The 21,857-nt window shown below is 45.9% G+C and overlaps 1 protein-coding gene and 1 long non-coding RNA gene across 3 annotated transcripts in view; one reads left to right on the top strand and one right to left on the bottom strand.

Moving 5' to 3' along the window:
- LOC143824296 (uncharacterized) overlaps positions 1-13,577 on the bottom strand; it is a 31,047-nt gene extending 17,470 nt beyond the window's left edge. The window contains exons 1-3 of one of the 2 annotated variants that reach the window (XR_013226748.1): positions 13,454-13,577; positions 10,756-10,810; positions 9,596-9,646 (exon numbers count right to left, since the gene is read on the bottom strand). This is a non-coding gene — a long non-coding RNA (uncharacterized LOC143824296). Of the gene's footprint in view, positions 1-9,595; positions 9,647-10,755; positions 10,811-13,453 lie in introns of those variants that run through there. The other variant, XR_013226749.1, reaches the window with a different exon arrangement.
- The window catches only part of LAPTM4A (lysosomal protein transmembrane 4 alpha), a 30,971-nt gene continuing 22,637 nt past the window's right edge, over positions 13,524-21,857 (top strand). The window contains exon 1 of the mRNA XM_077311400.1: positions 13,524-13,755. Within this exon, the coding sequence (XP_077167515.1) occupies positions 13,657-13,755 (99 nt within the window). The 5' untranslated portion in view covers positions 13,524-13,656. The remainder of the gene's footprint in view (positions 13,756-21,857) is intronic.

Genomic DNA, 21,857 nt, shown 5'->3' with positions numbered 1-21,857 from the left:
AATCCAAGTAGTTGATCTCTGGCGGGTGGAGAACAGGGGACCGACCCTTAGCCCTATCAGTAACGTAGGCTTTTCCCTGGGGATCTCAAGCTACAATATGTGAATGTATACTAATTGTGATGCTATGAGGTTGTGAAAACCAACTCCCTGCAGTAAACGTCTAACACAGGCACAGTTTGCAAGAAAAATCAAAACAGCTTACCAGCCAAGATGAAAAGGGAGAGCTGAGAAGCAGTTGCCTTAAAATCTTCCCAGGTGTGTGAAGCTTTCATTTTTATCTAGTAAAATGCATACAATCCATTCACGTTTAATGCTTGCCCTCTTCCCTTCCACTCAGCAGCACTGGAAGCCTTCCACAAAGGTAACAAAACTTAGATAAGCTACTTAAGTTGAAAGAATACTCAATTAGGAGGAAAGCCTCAAACTTTACTGAGCAGAGTGATGGGGAACCAGCCTAGACTTGGCCGTCATGTGTCCTTTCTAAAGGTATAGGCCAGAACCTATGTGAACATGAGTCAGAATTTGGGGTGCCATTTTTGTGGAAGTGGTTTCCAAAAAAGAGGGCCACATTTTAATGATCTAGAGCTCTCTCAGCCTCACCTAATTCACAGGGTGTGTGTTGTGGGGAGAGGAAGGGAAGGGGATTGTAAGCTGCTTTGAGACTCCTTCGGGAAGAGAAAAGCAGCAAATAAGAACCAACTCCTCCTCTTCTTCTACCTCACAGGGTGTCTGTTGTAGGGAGTGGAAGGGAATTGCGACTGTAAGCTGCGTTGAGACTCCTTTGGGTAGAGAAAAGTGGCATATAACTCTTCTTCAACTTCTTCATCATCAGTCATCATCATCACCACCATCATCATCATCACCCTGTGAGACAGTTTAGACATCAAGTCAAATATTATTATTATTATTACTACTACTCCTACTACTACTTTTGATTTGATTTGATTTGATTTGATTTGATTTGATTTGATTTGATTTGATTTGATTTGATTTGATTTGATTTGAATGACCGCCGCTCTCGGAACCCGGCTCATGGCGGTTTACAATATTTCAATACAAATATAGTACATTAAAAAACATTAAAATTCCCCATTAAAACCCCATAAACAATGACTCAGTCACAATGATGGTGATTAAGAAAAAACTATTCCCATATACGGGCCTACTGGATGAGCAGAAGGGAGCGGATGGATAACTGGGCATGGGGTGGAACATTCTGGGGAACTAGGCCAGTCTAATACTGGCCTCCCCCTTAATATGTGAAGTGCACATATTAAGAAGCGGTTTTTATACCCCATTTTTCCCTATCTTAAATTGTCTCAAAGCGGATTACAAATTGCCTTCTCTTCCTCTCCCTCAACAGTCACCCTGTGAGCTAGGTGAGGCTGAGAGAGCTCTGGGAAAACTGGGAATAGCCCAAGGTCACCCAGCAGGCTTCACAGAGAAGAACGGGGAATCAAACCTGGTTTTCCAAAGTAAAGTCTGGTGCCACTAAACCACACTGGCTTTCTGGTCTCCCACTGAGTTGGGACACTTACTTCTGACTACTCTGGCTGCTGAAGAAAAAAAATTAAAAGCTAGAAAGTCATGTGGTATGGGGTCACTTCTGGGGCAAACCTGGGCAAGATATCATGTTGCTGTGTGAATAGCAGGAAATGTTTGTTTCATCCAGAACAATAGCCATGGTGGGGAGAAAGGGGGCTGGGCCCCGTCCATCACTTGTCATGCCCCAGCAATCATCACTAAAGATTAGTGTGAAATCTGTCTGGAGACTTTCAAGTGCAAATTCTCTATGTAAAAAAGGAAAGAGTTGAGGTAAAAAGGTGTGAATCCTGCCATACATTTTTAATGCATTCCATGAGAACAGACTTGGCAGCTGAAGAGTCCTGATTCAAAAAGACTGCAAGGTGGGGGGATTAAAATCATGTTGGAATAAAAGGGGGGGAGAGGGATTGAAGACTGAATCTGATGAAACAAAGCAAAGAAAAAGAGACAACAGGACAGTATTCCACAAGAGTTCTGCAGAACTTATTAGTGGGGAAATTATTTTTGACACAACAGGAGACTAATAATAAGGGATTCAGGCCCCAGAGATGTGAGCACAAATTGTCTTTTGAAGAAGAGTTGTTTTTTATACCCTGCTTTTCTCTATCAGGAGTCTCAAAGCGGCAGACAATTGCTTTCCTTTCCTCTCCCCACAACAGACACCCTATGAGGTGGGGATGAGAGAACTCTGACAGAACTGCTGTTCAAGAACAGCTATAACAGGGCTGCAACTAGCCCAAGGTCACCCAGCTGTCTACATATGGAGGAGTGGGGAATCATGCCTGGCTCTCCAGATTAAAAGCCACCACTCTTAAACACTACAAACTGGCTAATATAGGCTACCCTATAGGAATCTTATGCACATGAGAAGATTGTGGTGTTTGTTCTCAAGATGGGAAATTTCTGGAAAAGGATCTCTTATCTGTGGGCAACTGTTGCCTGACATACTGCAAGTTCTCTTAGAAAATAATCCTACTCACAGCCTAATCCCATGTGTTTTATTTATTTATTTTACTTAATAGTCCACCTTTAAAGAAGAGTTGGTTTTTATATCCCACTTTTCACTGACTGAAGGAGTCTCAAAGCGGCTTACAATTGCCTCCTCTTCCTCTCCCCACAACAGACACCCTGTGAGGGAGGTGAGGCTCGGAGCCCTGTTATTACTGCTCAGTCAGAACAGAACCATCAGGTAGAAAGGGATACAGCAAGAGCAGCAAACAGGTACTTTATATACAGTGATATAGTCCAGGGTCCTTCCGCTTTATAAAACCTCCTTCCTGAACCCCTCCTTTATCACATAGCCCTGTTACTTTTATAAACTTGCCCTCTTGAACTATTTTGTTTTACACTGTTTGCAGAAAGTGCATGTGTGGTGGCAGTTGTTGATCTTACCCATTTGTTGGGTGGCGTCATTAGAATCCTTGAGCTCCTGATTAGGTTCTGTGTTCAGTTTGTGAGTCATTTTTTAAAAAAGTTTCTATAACCGAGAGTTGAATATTGGGAGTCTCATTTGGCATCAGTTTAGTAACTTGATCTTGTGAGGAAATGGAGAAGCTAATGACTGGAACCCAACCATTGCTAAATTTCAAGCGTAGTTCTGCAGCAGAGATTGAGTCCTTAGAACAGTGAACTAATGTGTACTTCAGACCCAGGTGTAGAAAATCACAACCCCACCTTGTTTACCCAAAACCAAAATCAGAGCACCAAGCAGAACTTTAGCTACAGCTGGTATGATCGGTGTTCTTAGTTTGAAATCTCTATTTTGAGTGACAGAGATCTCTGTTTCCCTTGCAGGAAAATGTGCAGAGAAATGAAGGTTGTGTTTACTGTTTCAAGTTTCAGTAACCAAAGAAAGGCTGAAACCTGAATTTATTTGGCTTTCCTGAATCAATTTGGCTCCAATATACCCTAAGAAACCATTAAAGTTAATACTAACCTAAGTCTATTCAAAGGTCTGGTGGGGGCAGCTGTTGAGATCTCCCATTAAAAGAACTGCCAAGTTTCAAAAAGATTGCAGCAGGTGATGCAGTGTTATGGGCCCTCAACCAAGGTGCCCTCATCCTCCATTGGTTCCTATGGGGGGGGGGCAAAGTAATACAAGCCCAGCAGAACATTCAAGAAGATCCCTTCAATTAAAATGAAGGGGGGATTTTCACAAGGCCAGCCCAGTAGCAGGAGCAGTAGAAAACTGCCCAGCAGAACCAGTGCCGAATCCCACAGTGCCATGTTCACATCAGAGAAACTGAGGGGGAGGGAGGATTTATCCATAGACAGCAGAATCACTGCAGTCAATGAATGTACTAGTTCCCCATACCCAGCAGCAGAACACAGCCCCCCCCCCTCAATTCAGTTTCTGCTTTAGAGATACTCTGAAGTGAACCAGTCTGACCTCCTATGGGATCTTGGTTAAAACATTATTGTTGTCATGTGAAATGTATTGTTATAATACTTATTGTCTTCAGTTATGATTCCCATTGTTGTGTTATGAGTTACAATGTATGATCCAGACGTTTTCTCAAAATGGACTTGAGCCTCAGGGGAAGAATGAGAACAAGAAGAACAAGAAGAGTTGGTTCTTATCTGCCATTTTTCTCTACCTGGAAGAGTCTCAAAGCATCCTACAAGCAGCCTTTCCTCTCCCCATAACAGACTGTGAGGTAGAAGAAGAAGAGTTGGTTCTTATATGCCGCTTTTCTCTACCTGAAGGAGTCTTGAAGTGGTTTACATTCGCCTTCCCTTTCCTCTCCCCACAACAGACACCCTGTGAAGGAGGTGAGGCTGAGAGAGCCCTGATATTACTCGTCGGTCAGAACAGCTTTATCAATGCTATGGCGAGCTCAAGGTCACCCAGTTGGTTACATGTGGGGGAGGAGTGGGGAATGAAACCCGTTCACCAAATCAGAAGTCCGCACTCTTAACCACTACACTCAGCAGGCTGGAAGGTGGCATAGAAATGTAAAAACAAACAAACTAACAAATGTAGTCCTTTTGCATTGGTCCTGACCTGGACTTGCAAAATTCTGCCCGTTCCCCTTTCACTTTCACCACAGAGATTCCCTGGGGCATTCTATTGGGCTCCCAGAACCCCCCCCCCCTTCAGGTATGCTCACTCTACCGGGTTGCATTTGTAATGTTACTGTGAACAAATGTTCTATTGTCACCCGTGTTATGTTGCCTAAGTAATGTTATGATTATGGTTGATGATGCCACATTATTGATGGTGCAGTTATCAATCTGATATTGGAGTCTGTTGCCCAATTCATGTTCTCTGTAAACTGCCCAGAGCCATAAGGGAGGACGGCATATACATCCAAATAAATAAATTCTGCTAGGCTTGTATTGCCTTGCTATTTTTTCCCACCATAGGAGACAATGGCAGATGTGGACAATCTCTTTGGGTGCCCATAGAATTGGACTCCTGGTCCAATCTTTTTGAAACTTGGGAGCTCTTTAGAGCAGGGGTAGTCAACCTGTGGTCCTCCAGATGTTCATGGACTACAATTCCCATGAGCCCCTGCTAACAAATGCTGGCAGGGGCTCATGGGAATTGTAGTCCATGAACATCTGGAGGGCCACGGGTTGACTACCCCTGCTTTAGAGGAGAGGCCCCAGCAGCTATGCGGCAAACTTGGTGCCTCTACCTCAACATCCCCACCCCAGGCCACCCAGTACAGGCTAAATTCCCCATAGATTTTAATGACTTCATGGGTTATAACGGAGGCCAATTGAGTTGGGTAACTAAAACCGCCTGAACCTGAATTACCACACTGAGCCAGTGATTCACTAGATTTGGGCCAAATTAACACAATTAAAAAACCATTGGGAGGAACACACACAACCCCTAATGGTGACTTCATGACCTACTCGTAACCCAAAACTTGTGTGGTAGAGGTTGTGGAGGGTGATAGCTAGGGTTGCCAACCTTCAGGTGACACTTGGTTATCTCCTACTATTGCAATTGATCTCCAGAGTGTTGGCAGAGTCTAAATATGCATAGAAACTGAGCACATGCTGATTAAGAAGAAAATGGATTGATTGCATAAGACAGCAAACTGTGACAAAGTGAGTCAGTTTGGTGTGGTGGTTAGGAGGGCGGACTTCTAATCTGGTGATAAGGGTTTGATTCCTACTCCTCCCCCACAAGCTGGGTGACCTTGGGCTAGTCACAGTCCTGTTAGAGCTGTTCTGACCGAGCAGTAATATCACTGCTCTCACCTCTCTCACAGGGTGTCTGTTGTGGGGAGAGGAAAGGCGAATGTCATTTACTTTGAGACTCCTTCGGGTAGAGAAAGGCGGCATATAGGAACCAACTCTTCCACTTCTTCTACCTCACAGGGTGTCTGTTGTGGGGAGAGGAAGGGAAGGTGATTGTAAGCCTCTTTGAGACTCCTTCGGGTAGAGAAAAGTGGCATATAAGAACCAACTCTTCTTCTTCAGTAATGTTAGGGCTCTCTCAGCCTCACCTACCTCACAGGGTGTCTGTTGTAGGGAGAGGAAAGGGAAGGTGAATGTAGCCACTTTGAGCCCCCTTCAGGTAGAGAAAAGCAGTATATAAGAACCAGCTCTTCCTCTTCTTCTATCTCACAGGGTGTCTGTTGTGAGGAATCTACCCCTAAACTCTCCAAGTATTTTCCAACCCAGCACTGTGGCACTCCTAGGGAGGGAGTGAGTGAAAGTGGTGTCACAAAAGTTTAATGCTGATGTTTCAAAGGCCAGAGAGATATAGGGATTAAAGAAGAAATACGTAATACCACTGTGCAGAAACAATATTTATGCAGCTTGCATGGTCTCTGACTACCTGAAGTGTGTGATCAGGGAAACGCCAAGAGCCCAGCACTTTCCCACATGCTTGGCTTGCTCTCTGTTGAGCTAGGACACTGTTAGGAGGCAGATTTCAGGTCATGACCTTTTAACTACCAATACATGAGACCTTTACTAGCAATGATCTACACATTAATTTGGACGATGTGCACACCATTAAGGAAGTACCTAACTGGTTTGTCTACAAGTTGTTAAATTGCCTGACACAATACCAGGTCATTAATTGGAGATTCTGTATGTATATGTGTAGACCAGAGATTCCCAACCAGGGGTCTGGGGACTCCTGAGGGTCCACCGGAGCTCTGGTGGGGGTCAGTGGCCTTTCATCTCCTGCCTTAATAGACTCAGCCACAAGCTAGCAAACTTGCTGCTTCCATTGCTCCCCCTCCCAAGCAAGAGTTCTCTCGTGGTTTCTGTGCCTGGGAGGGGGCGGGCTCTGCATGCCTACTCCCCACCTTCTACCACATCCTGTCTCTCCTCCCTCAGTTCTCCTTGAGCCTGTCTGTTAACGCAGCTGGTGATGTCACTTCTGGTGACGTGGCACTTCCATGGGACGGGGGGTGGCGGCAGGGAGGCATGGCCAACTAACATCACTTCCGGAGCTCCTCAAAAGCTTGAAAAAATAATTCAGGGGCTCCTCCACAGTCAAAAGGTTGAAAAAGGCTGGTCTAGACCTTGTGGCAACTTGTAAGTCTTGAAGTCCTGTGAGCATTTCTCTAAAATGCCTTTAGTTTATATTTGATTAAATTCATTTTCTAATACCTTTTTGTTTCTTGTGAGAGCCAGTTTGGTGTAGTGGTTAGGAGTCCGGACTTCTAATCTGGCATGCCAGGTTCGATTCTGCGCTCCCCCACATGCAGCCAGCTGGGTGACCTTGGGCTCGCCACAGCACTGATAAAACTGTTCTGACCGAGCAGTGATATCAGCACTCTCTCAGCCTCACCCACCCCACAGGGTGTCTGTTGTGGGGAGAGGAATGGGAAGGCGACTGTAAGCCGCTTTGAGCCTCCTTCGGGTAGGGAAAAGCGGCATATAAGAACCAACTCTTCTTCTTCTTCTTCTTCTTTTTACATAAGGTTGAGACCATTAGCACATTGAGGGACATATGTGAGTATTATAATGGAGTAACCAGCTGAGCATTACATGGGTTTGAAGACATAAGGTGTAATCAAAATATTGCTTTTAGTCTGTTACTTTTTAAACAGGATACTTGTTTCGGAAAGAACTGAGAAAGGCAAGACCGAAATGGGTAGTTACCAGAGACCCATTTCATCTTTATCTAGCTACAGTGTTACTGTATCAACTATCAATTTGTTGGTTTTTGTGCCACTTAGTAACTATGTATTAGAACTGGTGACATTTGTTCAAAATGTATCAGTTTGACAGCAGACTTTTTGTAAACACAGATATTGCATTAAAAGGAATTTTCTACATTTAGCGGTTCTGTATTTTCGAATGTTTACTGAGTCCTTCCAGGGATATTTATATATTTCATAGAATCATAGAGTTGGAAGGGACCTCCAGGGTCATCTAGTCCAACCCCTTGACAATTTACTACTTAGGTTTCGGTAATTGCTACTGTATTTGTGCATTCTCAGTCAGAGCTTTCCTTTTCCTTGTTTGCATTGCCTACCTCTGTGCCCTCTGCTTATTTTTGGCACCAGAAGGTGGTGTTGTCTTGGCAAGTATAATCCCATTTCTTGTTTACAAAATCCTCAGTGCAACAATGCTTTTTACAGATCTTCCCTGGCTGGTATTTGGATGGGAGACCTTTAAGGAACATTAGAGGTCATAACGCAGGGACAGGCATTGGCAAATCACCTTCGAACGTATCTTGCCTGGCTGGCAGGGGCTTCTGGGAATTGTGGTCCATGGACATCTGGAGGGCCACAGTTTGACTACCCTTCTGGAGGAAGTCAATCATTTGGCCTGAAATAAATCAGCCAGACCAGTTTTCCTGACTGGAATCTGGTTTGTGGAAGAAGGTTCCCAGTTTGCTTGGGGAAGTGTTCCTCAGCTGGTTTTTCCTCTTATCCTTAATGGGCTTCTTTAAAAAGAGCACAGTAACTGGCAAGCGACTCATGTTACCAAAGTAACCAAAAGGGCTGAACTGAACTGAAGGAAGCCCCCTTGTTATTGGTCATGAACGACTTGTTTTTACAGAGTTCTGGATAGGGTTGCCAACTGCCTGGAGGAGAAAAGTATCCTGTCTTGTAAAAAGAGGCTTAATAGGCTGTTATTTACCATTTGTCCATTCCCACATGTTAAAGCAGGGGTAGTCAAACTGCAGCCCTCCAGATGTCCATGGACTACAATTCCCAGGAGCCCCTGCCAGCGAATACTGGCAGGGGCTCCTGGGAATTGTAGTCCATGGACACCTGGAGGGCCGCAGTTTGACTACCCCTGTGTTAAAGCCTTTATTAAAGGGACAGGATCCCCCCACCCCCCATTTAAGCTCGGAGGGACTTTTCTGCTTGCAAAGTTACTGCAGTATCCAATTTGGTAAACTGGCAGTAGATTCTTCCCCAGGAGGAGAAAGAAGGAAATGTTTCAAAGACTTGCGTATAGTGCAAATGTGTAGCGATGTGCAATATGCCCAAGTGAGACACACACAGATATCAAACATGTACAGCACCACTACAACCCCACATTTTTGTGCGGTTTTAATTTTTTCCTTAGGTATCCCCCTGAGACCTTCCAGATGTTATATAGAAGAAACATGTGGCTGAATTTTTACACTTTGAAGACCATGGCAACTACATTTCACATTTCCAATGTAGCTACATTTCACAAGTAATGGCTTGGAGACAACCAGCTTTTCTGCTGGTGAAAAAGGGAGCACAGGATCCCCTTTAGCATCCAAAAGGCCTATGCTGGGAATGACAGGACAGGGCTGGCCTGAGCATATCCCAAAGTGGGGCCGCTGGTGATGTTCAGGGTTTCTAACAGAACCCACTGATGGCTCCTCACCAATCCTTGTCCAGGGTTACCAATCCTGACCCTATTGCTTGTTTTTCACTGCCACACTGATAATTTTTTTTCAGTTCTCTGTAGGAAGTGGTGAAAATGTTATAGTTTTACCACGGAGTTTTTTACTGTTCCTAGAGAGATGTCATACCACATCCAGTGCAAATGTTGCTGCTAGCAACCACTATCTCACTGCCCCTCCCAGTTGTCAGGCTAGGCCTGTCAACCCTTTTCCCCGCCACCCACTAGCTTACCAGCCCTCTTAGAACCTCTGGTCCCAGCCTGTGGGCTGTGCTTCCTTCTGGGACTGTAGCTGATGGGAGGAAGAAACATAGGGAGGGATATGTAAGTGGTCAGGGTAGTGGGATGCCAGGTACTTTGTCTGCCCACCCCAACCTGAACCAGCATTGTCATGGGACCTGCATAGACCAGGGGTGGCCAAACTGTGGCTCTCCAGATGTCCATGGACTACAATTACCATGAGACCCTGCCTGTTGGGCTCATGGTAATTATAGTCCATGGATATCTGGAGAGCCACAGTTTAGCCGCCCTGGACATAGACCAAAGACATCCAGGACAGGGGCTGTAGCATTGAAGGGAATGCTGGCTGGATCTAACCCAATCCTAACCATTGGTGGCGCTAATATTTCTGAAAAGCCACTCTGGGTGGAGTGCTGTCTGGGACACCTCCAGGTGTCCAGCCTGTGCTTCCACCTTTGCTGAGCGCGCCCAGATTGGGCCAGCCCCTAGAGCGCCCACGTCCAGAAGCTGGCCACAAGGTGCTCAGCCAGCCTCACAACCAGATGCTGCCTGGCCAACGAGGAGGGTGGGTCAATTGGTGCCGCCCAAGCAAACTAAGTTTCCCAAGTAAACTGAACTGGTAGCCCCGCCCACCAGTGGGGCTACCAGCTCAGGCACTGCCCACCAGCCCGACAATGCCCCGCTCGACCACCATGCGCCCTCCACCTTCCCGCCGACCCATTGGCCCCACCGTGAACTGCTACGGTAGGTCGGGCACCAGCAGCCCCCTCTGTGGGAGCGCACCACTACCGCCTGTTGCATTCCTGGATGCAACGGGCTTCCAGGCTAGCACAATAATAAAAAGCAGAGCTGAAAAGCGATTTTCTGAGACTGAATCATGCTCAGCAGAATTTATGAATCTGGTAAATTAATCTGATGATACCTTATTCTTTTGTACACAGCCTAGTATAATTTTAGCCCTTTTTTGCTGTCCAGTATATCACAAGGAATACTATCAGTGATTCCATGAACTGAATTTGGCCAGTAGGGAAATATTAACTGTGAGGAACTAGATGAGAAAATGTTAAGCTATGTGCGCATTATGCCGGAAAGTCACTAACGAGCCTGCGTGAAATATTACAAAAAGGTCTAGAGACAGACTTTTATCAAGCTTTTTCATACCATGCGTGGTTCTCTGGAGTAGCAGTTGTTCACTTGGGACTGGCACGATGATAAACTGAATGGCAAAGAAAGAAACATGAATGAATATTCAGCACTCATACATCAGCCATGATATCTGGCGCTTTAAAAATAAAAACCATGCAGTGGCTGGGGCTTTGACTTCCAAACTTTAATAGTCAGCCAGGGAAGCAGTGGAGGGTACAGATAAGTGGAAAGAATGACTCACGGACACGAAAGCAACACGGATGTGATGAAATTCCGGATTGCTACAGTTAGTTAGGAGGAATTAGAACCCATTTGGGTGTGATTTCATCTTTTTTCATTAGTTTGTTCTCATGGAGTTTAGAGAATGGGGAAAGGGGTTTTTGTTTGTTCACTTATTCCACCCTTACTCCAAGCACAACTGGTTCTCCCTTCCCCATTTTATTCTTGTCTCAACCCTGTGAGCTGGTTTAGCTCAAGAGAGAGCTGCTGGCCAAGGTCATCCAGTGAGTGTCACCCATAGGGATGCCAGTCCTCTGATGGGACATGGGGATGCCCTGGAATTATAGCTCATCTCCAAGTGACAAGAGATCGGCTCTCCTGAAGAAAATGGCTGCTTTGGAGGGTGGCCTCCACTGAGGTCCCTCCCTGCCTCAAATCCTGTCCTCTCCTAGCTCCAGCCCCAAAGTCTCCAGGTATTTTCCAACCCAGAACCGGCAACCCTAGTTGTTCCCCAGTGAGGGGAATCTGAACTCAACTTTTCTCTGTCATGGTCAGCCATTCTAACCACTATGGTATGCTGCCTTTTCCTACCCCTCCCCCGCTCCTCTGGCTGGGACTATGGAAAGAGATCAGAAGGGATGCTTAGGATTTAAGAACTAGTGTGGGAGAGTCATGATTTAGTATAAGATTGGAACTGGCAGGATGAAACAAGGCTTTGTTTAGAAAATATTCCCCTTAAAACATCAGCCCCAGCCAAAATAAAAATAAAAATAAAATGAATCAGCTGGCTTGGAATGAAACGTCCTGTCCCTTTAATAGTGGCTTAATGTGTCCAAATGAGGCGTTGAAGCTTCACTTGGCATCCCATTACACCTGCATTAAAGGAAGCCACTTGGTAACCCAACAAAGGGCATCATTGGGATTGTAAACCAATTTAAGACACAAGTGGACTTTTGATTTTGTGTTTGATTCGAGAGGTGAATGTACAAGGTTAACTGCAGTCACTTAACTGTGAGGCCAGCTGCAATTTCCATTGAATAGAGGTCCCAGTGGTAGAAAAAGCTGGATTTCTATCCAGCGGGCCAGCTGTTAAAGATTAAAGGCCAGTCCCAGAACTCAGAGCTAAGGGAAGCAAGAAATATTCCCATTGTCATGATGGTCAGTTCATAGTCTGAGGGAAAATGCTTGCACTCGAAAGCTCACGCCTTGAATAAATCTTTGTGGGTCTTAAAGGTGCTACTGGACTCTGATTTTATTGAACTCTCCCTTATGTTCCCTTTCTCAAGCGTGTCATCTGGGCTCAGGGAACAAGGTAGAGCAAGACCTGCAACAAATCCTCTGTTGTTTTTTTTTAATCACATCAAGTGATGAGTCAGTGTGAAACCATTTTCAATTCATTTCATCTTAGAGTAATTCTAGGAAACAAGTTTGCAACCCCAGTGCAACTTTATTATTTTTTAAAATGAATAAAATAGGAAGGAAAATTTTATTTCCACATACATTTGGATCAGATCTGCAAGCAAGATTGTTTCTAGACTGTTATTAGAAGTTGGTTTTTGTACCTTGCTTTTCACTACCCAAAGGATTCTTAAAGCAGTTTATGAACACCTTCCCTTCTTCTCCCCACAACAGATGCCCTGTGAGGTAGGTGAGGCTGAGAGCTCTGAGAGAACTGTGACTACCCCAAGGTGATGCAGCTGGAGATGAGGAGTGAGAAATCAAACCCAGCTCTACAGATTAGAGGCCACCACTTTTAACCACTACACCAAGCTACTACTGCTGCTGCTGAAACAAAAACAGGAAATACTGTTGCCAGCTCTAGTTTGGGAAATACCTGGTGGCCTGGAGGGATGCAATCAAGGGGAGGAACTTAGTGAGGTATAACGTCATAGAATCTGTTGCATCTGGAGATCTGCAGGGGACCAAGCCTGAGGTCTGACACAGGACGAATTGACCAATGCATGGCTAGATCCCCTCAGTTTAAAGTGAAACTGACCCATAGCGCTGGTGGGAAGATCTATTGTGTAGCTTTGGTATGTAAGTTGGAGTTCTGTCTCTCGGGGGGGTCACAATAAAGAGCTGAAAGGAACTCCCAGCGCCCTGGTCTCTCCACTCACGGATCTAACAGAACCCACCTGCCCCTTCTGCCATATTCTCCAAGGGAATGAATCCCTGCCGTCTAGAGACCATTTGTCATTTGAGATCTCCCTGCCTCAGATGGAGGTTGGCAACCCTGTGGGGCTACTAAAGATAAGGGACAAGCCTCAGCAGCTCTCTCTTAGTAGTGAGTGCCATTTTTATCTCTCCAAGGAAAACACTCTTAGGACTGCAGCCCCTATTTACTAAGAATGCAAAAACCTGACAGAATCCCCCCCGCCCCCCCATTAAAGACCTGAAATCAACAGACGCGCCGTGGCCCCGCCCCCGGACACGCCCCCACCCACTCCTCTTCCTCCTTTCTTTAGACGGCTGAGTGGGCGGGAGATTAACGCACCGCGGTCCCTCCCGATTGGCCGAGCCATTGCCAAGCGCCGTCGGCCCCGCCCTCGATGACGCCACCAAAGGAACCTTGCTCCTGATTGGCTGGAGCCTATCGGTGGGGAGACCCGCGCGGCGCAGCTACGGCCCTTTCGCGAGCCACTCCGAAGGAACGGCCGTCGCGAGGAGACAGGAGGAAGCGCTATTGTCGGCACCGCGATGACGTTCAAGCGGAGCCGGAGCCGTTTCTACAGCACTCGCTGCTGCGGCTGCTGCCATGTCCGCACGGGCACCATCATCCTGGGCACCTGGTATATGGTAAGTGAGGCGGGGGAATGTAAATAAGGGAAAGGGATCAATTCCCTCTCTTCCCCCCCCGATGTAGTGCGCATGTGCAGAAGAGGAAAACGAGGTGGGGGTGCCGGCTGATGTTTTCTTACGTGTAGGTGTTCCCGTGACGTTGTCGCGCACTGCGCCTGCGCAAGGAGGACGCTGTTTAAAGGTCCGCAGACGTTGTGGAATGATGCGCGTGCGCGTTGGTCTCGAGGGCGCCAAGAGCGGGCGCGTGTAGGTGGGGCATAGGGGAGAGGCTAGGAGGGTGCTTCGCGCTGGCTGTATGTCGTGGGGTGCAAGTTGCAGGGCTTACTGGCAGGCCAGTTCCGTGTGGGGTGTTATGGGGCTGCTTAAAAGGGCACGAGAAGAAAGGAAACAGAATCCTGGTCCTAAAGGTAGATTCAAATCGGTAGTCGTGTTGGTCTGGAGAAACGCAAAAGGCCATCTTTAAGGCCAAGGTGGAATTATTATTTTTGCAAAGGGAATGATTTGTTGTTTTCCTGTGCTCTTCTCCTCCAACGTCCCCATAGCTTGCCGAAACAACTGATTCTCTTCCTCCATGCTGCCAATTGGGAAGGAGATTCCATACAGTTAGATACAAGTGAATGACTTGCAAGGACTTGTTTTCCCTTCTGTCGCTATTTCCTCTTTCCTTTTCCTGCCACCTTCTTCTAGCTGCTTGCCTTCTCCTGACTTCTTTCTGTTCTCTCTTCCCTTCCCCTGGCACAGTCACAGTTGGGGGACTTGTGTGTGTGGGGGGGTGCCTTTCTTCCCCTGTACTATTTCTTCTTTCCTTCTTCCTGGTAGCCTCCCTATTCTCACTTTTCCTGCTTCCTTCTCTTCTTCCCACTGACCTGCTTTCTATCAGACCCCCTCCCCATCTTCATCTGTGTTTATTTATTACATATGCACCCTACCTTTCCACACAATGTGGCACCAAAGCACTTTACATCATTCTATTCTGTTTTGTCTTCATGGCAATCCTATCAGTCGGTAGCTTAGGGTGAGCTGATGTGACTTGTCCAAGGTCAGTCAGTGAGATTCTATGGTGGGGAAGGGGTCCCAGAGATCGTAGCTTAGGGTGAGATGATGTAACTTGTCCAAGGTCAGTCAGTGAGATTCAGTGGTGGGGACGGGTCTCCAAGATCCCTAAATGAGCTTTCGTGTGGTGGCTGCTGTTGAACAAAAGCGGCTGGGCCTGTGTGAGTTGTGCAAGTCACATGGTTGCAGGTAGATCGGGCCCTGATAAGGCCTCTCTTAAAAGCAGAACAGGCCTGGAAATGAATATGCCTCCGCCCCCTTCTTCTTACTGATAGAAATCAAGACTTCAACTGGCAATACTGTTGTAATTGCATAGCACTGTCCTTCACATCTGGCCACTGCAGAGTTTATCTGTTTCTTGAAGGGGCAGGTGCTGTGTTTCTATTATGTTGGGTTTTAACACACACACATCCCATATAATTATTTAATATATATTTCACATTTTTCTGCAAACCTGGGGTTTTGTCAGGTTTGTAGAAAGAAGTTCTGTTTGTTCACAACTTCAGCCTGTGGCTATACATATCTACAGATTTGATTACCCTGAAGGTTTTATTTATACCTTGGTTTTTCTCTCCAGTGGCGCCCCCTATGTTGTTCTATCACACTAATTTTATCTGAGTGTCCATGCTGAGTGTCCCAGGTCAGGATGAGAGAGGGTGGGGAGGCTCCTCCTCTTATCACTCTACTGAGCAAAGTTTATTTATTGAAATACTAACATCGATCCATGGCTGTCAAAAAACCCGATGGTTTCATTAACTTTTGGAGGTTACATTCCATCCTTTAACCACCATCTCCTCCATTACTCCTCTGATCCCTCCTAAGATTCTCACTCATTCTAGTAACCATTAGAACACATTTGCTGAGTGCTTTCCTGAGTGGGTGGCAGTTAATATTGTATATATTGTTTAAATTCGCTAAACATTTATTGGGTGATATGACCATGTCAACCACCCCTCCCCCAGTGGCCAATTATGGGCTTAGAGGGGGTGGGAAGGGGAGGGGCCCCAGGTGGGCATGTACACAGCTATGCTTCCCAAAGATCTTCTGCACAATCACACCCCTTCTGGGGGTTCTCAAAGCCTGAAGAACGTTTCAAGGGGTTACTCAATGGTAAAAAAGTTATGGAAGGCTGTTCCAGATGCAAAGGATTTGTATGTCAGAATGCCACTTGCTTGGGTTTCGCATTGGGCACAGTTGTGTCCTTTGGACAATGTTTATTGTTTTTTCAAAAAGCTCTGGTTAGCCTCAGGATGCCAAGATGGGTGTCAAGGTCATAGTTTGCCTATGGCATCAAGAGATCTTGTGCCAGTCCTGTCTGAGTCATCATGCCAAGTAAATTTGGATTTTGGGGTCACCATACTGAAAAGGTTGGGAACCACTGGCTTAGAAGATGGTTGAATCTACTCCATTGACTGGTCGGTGGTCATCCAGTGAGGTTGTGTGGCAGAGCTGGGTTGTGTGTGTCCTTCTACATCAGTAGTTCTCAACCTTCCTAATGCCGCGACCCTTTAATACATTTCCTCATGTTGTGGAACCATAAAATTAGGCAAGTGTTCTTTCACAGAAATTAAACCGAAACTGATCAATGGCGTGAAGATCCATTGTTCACGATTATATACACATTGGTTATAAATTATATATAAATTGGTGGGTGCCTTCAGGAGGAGCGGCAACAGTGGCGGTGTCTCCCCCCCCCCGCCAAGCTGCTCACCCTGCCATGACCCCCGTGAAAGGGTTGTTCAACCCCCAAAGGGGTCCCGACCCCCAGGATGAGAACCAGTGTTCTAGGTATAGTGAAGTGCTCGGCCCTACATCATGCTAGAAAAGCTGTGACATCTTCAATAGTTTACATACATTGCCCATTACAGACTGTCAAGTCAAGGAAGAGGTTTGTTCTACATTTGTTAGCCTGCTTCTCCTTTTATTGGGACCATAGGTTTGGAGTCAGGAGCATCTGTAAAACCAACAAAGTTTGATTCAAGTTTGTGTGCATGCACATTTCTCCAGATACCCTGAATCTCTCTCTTTATTGTTAACATTATTAACAAGGAGTGACATGGTTTAGGATAAAGCTTTCAGATTAGTGCTATAAACCCTTATCAAGGCCTGAGATTTTTAAAAGGCAGAGAATACTACAGGACTGCTAAACTGAAGTTAGCAGACTGGGTTTTTTTTTCTTTTTCTTTCAAACTCTCCCTGCAGATCCAGACCTTGACTGAGAGCTGAAGGCTGCTTAGGTCTCTGTGCTGTACTTCCCTACACATGGAACCCTTTTTAGAAACTTGTCTTGTCACAAGATCTGTCACACTTATCTCGTTAGGAACCCTAAGAATATAATGGAAAGGAGATGATTGAACCTTGGATGCAGGAGAAAAACTGCATGTAATTGTGGTGATGTGGGACGCTGAAATAGCAAAATGAAAGGGAGAGGAATTGAGCTAAAAGATGTTGCTTCTTACTGTGAAAGTCCATAGAATGGAAAAATGTATTGAAATCATCCCCCTAGTAGATGGAAGGTGAAATGGAGGTGTCGTCCGTGTTTCTTGTAGCTTGTATTTGTTTGTAAAGAAACCTTGAGGTGATCGGAGCTATCATGCCATTTCCTAAATGTTTGGCATGACTTTGTAAGGAAAATAATTCATTATGTCCAGACTGGAGGCCTTTGGTCAAATGAGTTGACCATTAAAGGAAAGCTTTTGTCAGGGCTGCCGGTATCTTGATAGCTTATCTTTTCAGCTTCTGGTGTTGATATGCAGACCAAGTTTGCTGTTTGTGACAACGGAACCATTTCAGTCTGGTTGTTGCTCTGTGCGGGTTCTCTTCCATTCATAAGGGATTGCATCTTCATATGCAATAGGATGAACTCTGATCCCATGCAGCAGTAATTATGGAAGTGAGTTGTGCGTGAGCACATAATTAAACGCCTACAGAGGTTGGCCAGAGTTGTATTCTTGAACAGCGCCTACACTAGCCATGTACTTGATGTTAGCAAGTGTTCTTTCCCCCTAATCTGGGAACTTTCCTGCCCTTTCCTGTGTGTTTTGGAGATATCCCAGACTTCACATTTCATAGAGTCTCAGAAAGCAGCCTTCCAAGCCTCTCTACAGTTTAGGTCAAGCTTGGCATTGAAAGAGCTAGTCCTCGTACCATTGGAACCATTAAAAGTGCCTTCACAGCATGACATCTGCAAGCATGACTCTTCCTTTCCCTCCTGTGGTGACTTAGTGGCAAGCACAAAGTCTGAATGGTTACTAAGTTTGACCAAAACGCATGTAGGTTCCTAAATTAGTAACACCTTTGGTGTTACTCAAGGATCATGCCCTATTTAGAATCATAGAATCATAGAGTTGGAAGGGGCCATACAGGCCATCTAGTCCAACCCCCTGCTCAACGCAGGATTAGCCGTAAGCATCCTAAAGCATCCAAGAAAAGTGTGTATCCAACCTTTGCTTGAAGACTGCCAGTGAGGGGGAGCTCACCACCTCCTTAGGCAGCCTATTCCACTGCTGAACTACTCTGACTGTGAATTTGTTTTCCTGATATCTAGCCTATATCGTTGTACTTGAAGTTTAAACCCATTACTGCGTGTCCTCTCCTCTGCAGCCAACAGAAACAGCATCCTGCCCTCCTCCAAGTGACAACCTTTCAAATACTTAAAGAGGGCTATCATATCCCCTCTCAACCTCCTTTTCTCCAGGCTGAACATTCCCAAGTCCCTCAACCTATCTTCATAGGGCTTGGTCCCTTGGCCCCAGATCATCTTCGTCGCTCTCCTCTGTACCCTTTCAATTTTATCGACGTCCTTCTTGAAGTGAGGCCTCCAGAACTGCACACAGTACTCCAAGTGTGGTCTGACCAGTGCCGTATACAATGGGACTATGACATGGGTCTATCTATTTAAGTGATAAACAATTGAACTTTGGACATGGTAAAGTTTCCCCATCATATTAGTGATGATCACTAAATGTAAATAAATAAAATAAATTCTTCTGTTCTTGACAGGGCAGGATAGTGAAGCTTCAGGGATTTCTTGTTAATTATATGTTCCATATTCGTCTGAACCAGTAAGACTATCTAAAGCAGCCTTTTTCAACCTTTGGATTATGGAGGACTCCCTGAAATAGGTTTGCAGGCTTCAGGGAGCCCCGGAAGTGATGTCAGTTGGCCACACCCCTATGCCACGTCCCTGGAAATGACATGTCACTGGAAGTGACGTCACCACCTGTGTTAAAACAGGCAAGTTGGAGAAGAACTGGGGGGGGGGGAGAGACAGGAGGTGGTTTAAGGCGGGAGTAAGTGTGCAGGCTCGGCCCCCTTCTGGGCTCAGAAACCACAAGATAACTCATTCATGCTCGGGGGGGGGGGCAATGAAAGTGGCCAGTTCCCTTGCTTGTGGCTGAGTCCATCAAGATAGGAAGGGGAAGGCTGCAGACTCCCTCCGGTGCTCCTACGGACCCCTGGTTGGGGACCCCTGATCTAGAGTATCCCCATCCTTGTAAATCTCACTCAATAAAAAGATGAATAAATGATATGTTGAGATTATTATTTACTTATTATTGTATGGCATGTGTAGCATAGCCCTGTGCAGTCCTACCTGTGCGTTCTATGCCAGCACAGGAGGAAACCACCCCAAAATCTAGACTTGCAGCCAAAGAACTCGGCTATATGACTTCTCTCAAAGAAGGTGCGAACCTTCTGCACTTGTCCTGGCAGCCACAGGTGATATGCAGTGAATGCTTGGCTGTGTTCTCATGGGATGCAGAGGGAATTCTCACAGTTGATTTTGTGCCTGAGAATTTAGCCTAAGGAGTAAAAGATTGTTGTAATATGCAAAGTAGTATGAGAAGTAAAAATACTGGCTTGGATCCCACTGAGAATTTTTGTGAGTGCAAACAGGGTGCATGTGATTTCTTCCTTCCTTCCTTCCTTCCTTCCTTCCTTCCTTCCTTCCTTCCTTCCTTCCTTCCTTCCTTCCTTCCTTCCTTCCTTCCTTCCTTCCTTCCTTCCTTCCTTCCTTCCTTCCTTCCTTTCTTCCTTTCTTTCCTCCCTCCCTCCCTCCCTCTTTCCTTCCTTCCGCACATGCGCGTTTGCGTAGCTGGTGCGCCGGCTGCCGTACCGGCCTCTTTCCCCCCCTCTCGCTGCAGGGTGAGGAGGCAGGCGCGGCCGTTGGCAGCCCGGTATGATGGCCTTTGCAGCCCGGTACCGGGCCGCCGACCGGGGGTTGGGGACCCCTGCTGTAATGTTTCTCCTGGAACCCTTAGAAACCACTTGGTGTGTATGTGGGGGGGGGGGGAGCAGAGACATGCTCTAAAAGAGGGTGGGGCTGGTGAAAATTTCCTCCCTCTTTGCACCCATGGAAATTCTACATGGGTTCAGTCACTGTGTCTCTGTTCTCTGTGCAACTTTTTTTGTACTTCTTTCTGGTTTGCTTGTGGAGAGTCATAGGTTTTAAAACAGCGTCATTTCGAGGCATCCTGTGAATAAAACAGATTAGCACGCAGTTGGAGATGGAGGGGAGAGATAATTGCAGGTATTACAGGGCAATATTTATCTGAATATCAGTTGCTTAACCTTCAAGATGGGTGTTATCAAAAAGTGCCATGACATCGGTTTGTGCAAGTGAGGCTTTGCGATCGTGGCTTCTATGAAGGTCATCCTTGGATCATCATAGATGAGCACTGGTTCGAACTTTAGATTCTCGCCTCTGAACTCAGTGTTGCGTTTCCCTTAACACTGGTATCTTTATTTACGGTCATTTAGACCAAAATTTTAGATGCACTACTATATAATAGCAGTTTGTAAAAGGGAAGGTTATACATTAAAAGGTTAAAAAATTATCAACAATAAAACTTAAAACTTCTCCACCATAAAAGCCAACATTTAGAAGCGTTAACTGCCATTGACTATTTTACAAGGATAAAATGAGCCATAAAAGCAATAAAGCTAGTAAAGCTGTTAAAAAATAAAACAAAAGACAAGATTAAGAGACGTGCGATAATACCTACTAACCAAAAAGCATAAGAAGTTCTGTGGACCTATTATGGCTATACATGAGTGACCCAATATTTCCTAATTCTTAAAGCTAGCCACGCAAATTTTGCTACTTTGCTAGTTAACAAACTATCTGTATCTGATAGTAATATTTGCAGGTGATGCTTTCTCAGGTAATCTAAGGGTGTTCATTTTACGGGAAGCTCCTAGTGCTGGTGACCACATCAGAATACCCCCACCCCCCCATACAGGGTGTCATAATACACTTTTTATTGGAGGGGGGAATCAATTTTTGGCCTTCCTGATCTCTGCCACCAGGACTTGAAACTCAGTGATAGCAAAGATTTATTTATTTATATTTTAACTTCTATGCCGCCGCTCTCAAGGACTCGTGGCGGTTTACAATAAAAGAATAAAACAACAACCCTTAAAATCCCCACACATAAAAGATGGCAATTTATTAAAATTAACCCCCCCATCTCCTCCCTTGTCCAGCATGCAGTCCGGAGCTCTTTCATTAGGAGCGAGGGTCCTGATCTCATTGGTTCTAGGGGATCCCCTGCTGGTAACTCTGGGACCACAGCCCAGCCTCAACCATACACCTGGCAGAAGAGCTCCGTCTTACAGTCCCTGTGGAAAGCTGGTAACTTTGGCAGGGCCCTTCTGGGAGGTCATTCCACCAGGTTGGGGCCAGGGCCAAAATAGCCCTGGTCCGGGTCGAGGCCAGGCGAGTGTCCCAGGGGCCTGGGACCACCAGCAGATTCATATCTACAGAGCGGAGTGCCCTGTTTGCAGCAGGTGTAAATCCCCACCCCCGCACCCGCCTTTTCTCTTCTCCATAGTAGAGTCATTCCAATGGAATTAATTGCACCTACTTTGCATCATTGTTGGGATGCCCCACCAGTTAACTTGCAATTAGCTAAATCACTGCGGTCCATGAAGCCACAAATAGCCTGCATTAGGTGGCAGCCAGCTCCTTTTAAAGTGGCTGTTCTTAGCTACCTGAGCTGTATGAGGCCCAGGATACAATAAGGGACCCCCTGCGCTGTTGTCAT

This window comes from Paroedura picta, chromosome 1 (genome assembly GCF_049243985.1).
Source record: "Paroedura picta isolate Pp20150507F chromosome 1, Ppicta_v3.0, whole genome shotgun sequence".
NCBI classification, from domain to species: Eukaryota; Metazoa; Chordata; class Lepidosauria; order Squamata; family Gekkonidae; genus Paroedura; species Paroedura picta.
Note: the sequence above shows the minus strand (reverse complement) of the source record. Positions and strands in the feature narration are given on the sequence as shown.